This window comes from Oryzias melastigma, linkage group LG13 (genome assembly GCF_002922805.2).
Source record: "Oryzias melastigma strain HK-1 linkage group LG13, ASM292280v2, whole genome shotgun sequence".
NCBI lineage: Eukaryota > Metazoa > Chordata > Actinopteri > Beloniformes > Adrianichthyidae > Oryzias > Oryzias melastigma.
The window spans coordinates 30,324,298-30,330,581 of NC_050524.1; the positions used below are offsets into that span (position 1 = coordinate 30,324,298).

The following is a 6,284-nucleotide window of genomic DNA, read 5'->3' on the forward strand; positions in this document are numbered from 1 at the left end:
ATGGAACCTATGAAAAAAATAGAACAGGAAGTTAATTTTTCTATCAAATCCACAGATACCTTTTCACACTTGTTTTCTTTTCTCCACATGTACAACCTATAACTTCAAGTCCTCCGTTTCTCCAGTTGTGTTATTGACCACATCTGTTACTTGTGTCAATTACAAGAACATCACATCCGTGAAAGAAATTGTTGCTTATCATTTTTGACAAGCTGCCAATCACTTTGTTCAGTCCATTAAAGTTGTGTGAAGTTTTGACAGAACTGACTTTTTCTCCTTTAATTCTAAAAAAAATGAAGATATGTATAATAAAAAATAGCAATTAAAGATGTTTTCAGAGACAAATGTTTAATTTTCTGACAGGATTGTCAATGATTTTGTCTATGTAGTTCTGCATGTCCTTCAGCTTTGAATGCTGCCATGGTTTACAATGAAAATGTACAGTTTACAATTGTAAGAAATGAATAAAGTAAATCAGTTTTATTAAGCAGCAATACACTGATCAAATATAATGTATCACTTCTATGTGTAGTCATTTTAGATTCATATTATATTTAAAAAGAAGCCTTTTTGGGGATGTTTTACTCACCATATTCCAAATCCATTTCATCTGAGAACATGAGTCATGTGATAAAAAGAGAAAACATGAAAAGGTTCATTTTCAGGCAATAACCATACTAACTAAGTTCATCATGTTATTATGTGTTATCCTGCTGTTCAGTCTAGGTGACTCATGATTCAAGTTGGTGTAAAAATGAAAATGTATAAATAACTAGAAAAAATAAAAGCTAATGTAAGAAAAAAATGAATATTCTGAGTTTCTGCCAATACCTAAAGAACATGTTAGTAATCATCTCTAAGTCTTTCTTATTTTTGCAATACTTTCAATGATAAGTAGAAAATAAAATAAATAAATAAATGAATGTACAAATTGATTAACAATATTTTTTTTCCTTATATCAACTGAAAATGCGTTTCATGAATACATAAATTCCCCAACTTTATTTGTTAGCTGGTCTAAAGAGAGTAAAACTAGAAAAGTTTCTGGTTCTGTTAGAACAGGGGTCTCAAACTGGCGGCCCGCGGGTCATTTGCGGCCCCCCCAAGTCGATATTTTGAAGCCCCAACCTTAATGTGAAAGTTTAATGTTTGCTAAGCAATATCTTCAACATGTCCACAGTTATTTGATGATAGCTTTTATTTGATTAGTGATGTTTCAGCTTTATGTTTAAAACTTTACATTTGGTATTGTTGTTGGATCTGGTCATCAGAAAAGTTCTTGCTAGCATCGTTAGCTCCTGTCGTTTCACAGGACACGCAGAAGATATTGATTAGTAGTGCATAGACGTGAACAAATGTTCAATAAACTTGTTCAGAAGAGAGAGTAAAAACAGTGTCTTCAGAATTTGGACGTCAATCCCACTAAATGACATCATCAATGTTTGAGCAGTCAGTTGTTAGTGCTCAGAAATACATTACATTTATGACTTTAAAAAGGTCTAACATGTCTTTAAAAAAATGGCTTTTTGATTTGGGCTAAAAATCTGCATGATCATTATTTAAAAAAAAAAAACACAAGATTTTTCAATAGATAAAAATATTGCTAGAGAGGGACTTTAAAGCATTGAAACGAAATAAATAAATAAAGACATGAAAACTAAAAGATAGCAATGGAAAAATTTTCAGAAACAATTTTTTTATTTTCTTACAGAATTGCAGGATTGTCAATATTTTTGAAAATGTACAGCATAAAGTTTTACAAAAAAGAATAAAATCAGTTTTATTAAGCAGCAATCCCCTGATCAATTGTAATGCATCACTTCTATGTGTAGTCGTTTTAGATAAAAAAAGCTTTTTTATTTAAAAATGTTTTACTTACCGTTATCAAAATCAATTTCATCTGAAAACAAGAGTCATGTGATTAATAGAGAGACATGAAAAGGTTCATTTTCTGGAAATAAAGGTATTAACCATCATGTTGTCATGTATTATCCTGCTGTTTATTCTGGGTGACTCAAAATTCAAGTTGTTGTAAAAATGAAGACGTATAGAAACTAAGAAACTGAGAAAATGAGCGGTAACAAATATTAACTGACACACATGGTTCCACACTTACCTGCATCAAAGGCATACATGGAACCTATGAAAAAAATAGAACAGGAAGTTAATTTTTCTATCAAATCCACAGATACCTTTTCACACTTGTTTTCTTTTCTTTATTGTCAATGATTATGTCTATGTAGCTGTGCATGTCCTTCAGCTTTGAATGCTGAAATGGTTTACAATGAAAATGTACAGTTAGCAATTGTAAGAAATGAATAAAGTAAATCAGTTTGATTAAGGAGCAATACACTGATCAAATATAATGTATCACTTCTATTTGTAGTCGTTTTATGTTCATATTATATTTAAAAAGAATATTTTTGTTGGATTTTTTTACTTACCTTATTATATAAATAAATAAAGTGAAGAGAAAAAGACTTTCAGAGACAATTTTCTTACAGAATTGCACTATTGTCAATATTTTTAAAAAAAGGTACAGTATACAATTTTACAAAATGAATAAAATCGATCAGTTTTACTAAACAGTAATACCCTGATCCATTGTAACGTGTAACTTCTGTGAATGTGTAGCCCTTTTAAGATCCACATTATATAAAAAACCTTTTTTGGGGATGTTTTACTTATTGTCATCAAAACTCATACCATCTGAAAACAAGTCGTGATAAAAAGACAAATGGAAAGGTCAATTTTCAGGAAACAAAAGTATTAACTAGCTTCTTCCATGCTGTAATGTACATCCTGCTGTTTAGTGTGGGTGGCTCATGTATGGAAGTGTTTGTGTCTCATGATTCCAAATAAAGTCAATACTAGGGTTGGGCACCGATTGGGTTTTATGCGGTTCCGGTGCCAAAGCGGCTCTTTGGTTTGGGTTCCTAATTGGTGCCAATTTCAGTACTTTGGTAATAAAAAAACAGTGCCTACATCTCCCTAAATCAACACATTTTTATCCCCAAGTCACATATTGATGATGGTTAAGGCCGCCGTGTCAAAAATTGACGTTTTGGGTGTTGTCATTTTTTGACGTGCTGGCTGTTCCTATTAAATCGGAGCTCCACAACCTGAGGTGCAAACCGTTGCCCCACCCCTCTTCCGCGCAAACTGGTGGCCCGTCACTCTTTCGCAGCAACGCAAATTTGCTGCTCGCTGCCTGTCAAACATGTGATCCTGAGCTTGTCTGAGGAGTTGACGGGGAATTCTTCTCACTTGGGGGGTGTGTCTGCATGACAGACGCTTCCGCTGTGTCTCTGTGTCTCTGTGACTGAGTTTGAAGGCTGTTCCACATTAACTGGAGGGGAGGACAAATAGGGGACCTTTTAATTATTAATATTATTGTCTCAACAAAAATAAGTAAAACATCACAGTTCAGGAGACTTGAGCAGGGTGGCCGCGCTCTGGGAGGCTGTCTGGCTGCAGCCAGAGAACCGCCGCTCTGCGACAGGACTAAGCACTCATATTGGATTCGTATTTTCCTGCTGATCACATCACGTGCTCAAAGCTGAGTTCCTGATTAGCTGATGCGACTCAGCGCCCTGTCAAACTTCTGTGATCTTCTGTGAAATGCAGCCAGACATTCGAGCGCTGCGCAGCATTTGCTCTCGTGCTCCCCTCAACAGCGGTCTTACATGATCCCGCCCACTATCACAGGAAAGGCAGAAGGGATTGGCTAGAACTTCAAAGTACTGTATGGCGTAAGAGTGATTGACATGTCCTAAGACCAATCGACTTTCACTCAAAATTAGCACCAAAATGCGGCACCGTTTGCAGCAGCTTCTTTCTGTTTCAGTAGAACCACGTAAATCATAATGGTTTCCACTTGGAACCGAACTTCGGTGCCCAATCCTAGTCAACTTTTGAGCTTTGGTTGGTGCTATCAGCAAATGAATCTCTTTGAGTCTCTAAACTTGATTGTCGGGGACAGTTTGATGAGATCCGATTGGCCAAAAGTGCAGCAATGTTAAAGTGACTGAACAAAGCTGCTGTGTTGAGAAAAAGCTGCAGGAATTTGATAAATTCAGAAGAATTGGTGCGACCATAAATGTCATAAAGTCTTGGAAAACTGAATATTGCTTCACTAGAGTAAAACATTTACAGGGTTTAAGTCAAGAACCTTTGTTTTTGTCACAAACTAAACCAAAGTAACATTTTAGTGAAACTGAATAATGTCAATGTATAAAATAGAATCTCTGTAATGCACAACATTGTCTCATGAGTAATTGTTTGCTGTTAATTTACAAATTGTTTCATGTTCACTTACTGCAATAAATAACATAATAGACAAATTAATTTTTTAACTTTTTCCATCTTTATTTAATTTACTTACGCAAAGCTGCACGATGAGACGCTGTCCTCATGGACATAAAACCTTTAAAGAAGAAATAAACATAAAATGCAACTAAGTTATTTAAAACAGAACATAATCTAATGCCCCACATGGTCCCCATCTGCACCTAAATGAGTGCTGAGCTGTCTCATGCCCTGTAAACCCCAAACCTCCCCCACTTTAAACCTTTTCTGTCATACCACTACTCAAAAAAGAGGGCAAACACAATACCCCCCCCCCCATACTGTAAACAAGTGGGTACAAACAAATGTTGGGAGCAGCTATGAAATAATTAAAATCCCCCTCGGATGAAAATCCTGTTTTTGAGTTTTTATCATTTTCCTTCTGAAAGAGAACAAATGTAATAAGAAATCTTTTTGTTTTTGCATTTCTGAGTATTTCTCCTTTTAAATCAATCAAACTGTCTTGGACAGACTCTGTTTGAATGAATGATCTTCTTTCCATCAACAGCTCTGCTGAACATGCACTAAACCATGTTTTTATGTAGCAGCGGTGAAGATTTACGCTACCAAGACACAGAGCTATCATAATCAGACTAGGGGGGTGTCAGGGGCGGGGCTACTCAGCTTAGCTCCAAAAGCCACGCCCCCTCAGAGGAGATTTTGGAATCGGAAGCTTCATATCAACATGAAAAAAGGCTTTTTAAGACATTTAGGTTGTGGGATTTTGGTTAAAATCATAATTAAAACACTACTGGGAACATTTATTTTAATTTTAAAAACTGTCATAGGGGAACTTTAAATGACCACATTTTAAAATCAATATTTTTTCACTTGACTGACGCTGCATGAAAGTTTGGGTGAGTATCAAATGTTGAGGATGTCATATTAGAAAAATACATAAGACACTTTTTAAATATAATCTTGTCCTTCAGCCTCTTCAGGTCTGAACTACAGCTTAACTGGATAAAGACTCACCAGGGGTTGGAACATCTCTGCGCACCAGAGGTCCTTGAACAGCATCACCACTGTCCTTGTTGACAGCAATGAAGGCAGTGTGACCACTGCTCACTCCTGATTGGACACTGAGCTCCACCACCTTCTTCTTCACGTCTTCATCTGACTTTCCTCTGTTCTCTCTTTCCTTAACCTCCAGAGAACGAATCAGAGAACGAGCGGCTAACCTGTGGACTGTTAACCTACAAACAGAAGAGAAGGAAAAAGGAAATGAAAATCAAACTAGATGTAATGTTTTATTCATGTCTGACGGTATAGTGAGGAAGGATGTTGTGTTAATACAGTTTTATTGTGTTTGTTAAAAATATTTAATAATTTTTATTCTTGACACTCAGAAGTTTTTCTCTTGAAAACACTTGGAGACAGTTGCAGGAGAAAGATCCACTTTTGGAACAATGAAAGGAAGAACCAAAAGGTAACAGAAAAACTCCCCCTGTTCAGTACGGCTGAGATGGAGAATTGAAATGTTTTAGATTTTCTCTTTTTGTAATCCAAACATAATCATCAATCTGAGTGAAACGGATCAGTTTTCACTCAGAACAGAAAATGACTTCAATGTTTATTATCTAAATTTGAGTTCTGCAGAACTTTCCAGCTAGTGTTAGTTAAGAATATGTATCATAGAGAATACTGACATTCTAATGAACATTGATTATAGCTGGAGTTTAACCCTTGATTTACCTGCTCAATCAAACTGTTGAGCACATCTGAAAAACATATTTTAATGACATTTTGTGCATTATTCACTCAAGTATACCTATGATGAAAATTACAGGCCTTTCAAGATTCAAGGTTCAAGAGATTTTATTTGTCGTATGCACAGCTTTCACTGACAACAAAATTTTGTTCCAGTACAACCTGAACAAGATCAGACATACAACAAGAGGTACACCAATGCAGTTCAAAGTTGACAGAGGTGCAGC

The 6,284-nt window shown here is 35.7% G+C and overlaps 1 protein-coding gene across 3 annotated transcripts in view; it reads right to left on the bottom strand.

The window, feature by feature from the left end:
• Positions 1-6,284, bottom strand: part of LOC112149032 (von Willebrand factor A domain-containing protein 5A) — a 307,412-nt gene that overhangs the window by 5,448 nt on the left and 295,680 nt on the right. The window contains exons 13-17 of one of the 3 annotated variants that reach the window (XM_036214768.1): positions 5,323-5,543; positions 4,385-4,426; positions 2,117-2,140; positions 1,880-1,900; positions 567-610 (exon numbers count right to left, since the gene is read on the bottom strand). The exons of the other annotated variants lie outside the window; for them this stretch is intronic. Coding sequence (XP_036070661.1) covers positions 582-610; positions 1,880-1,900; positions 2,117-2,140; positions 4,385-4,426; positions 5,323-5,543 — 337 coding nt within the window. The 3' untranslated portion in view covers positions 567-581. Of the gene's footprint in view, positions 1-566; positions 611-1,879; positions 1,901-2,116; positions 2,141-4,384; positions 4,427-5,322; positions 5,544-6,284 lie in introns of those variants that run through there. 3 annotated transcript variants of the gene reach the window in all.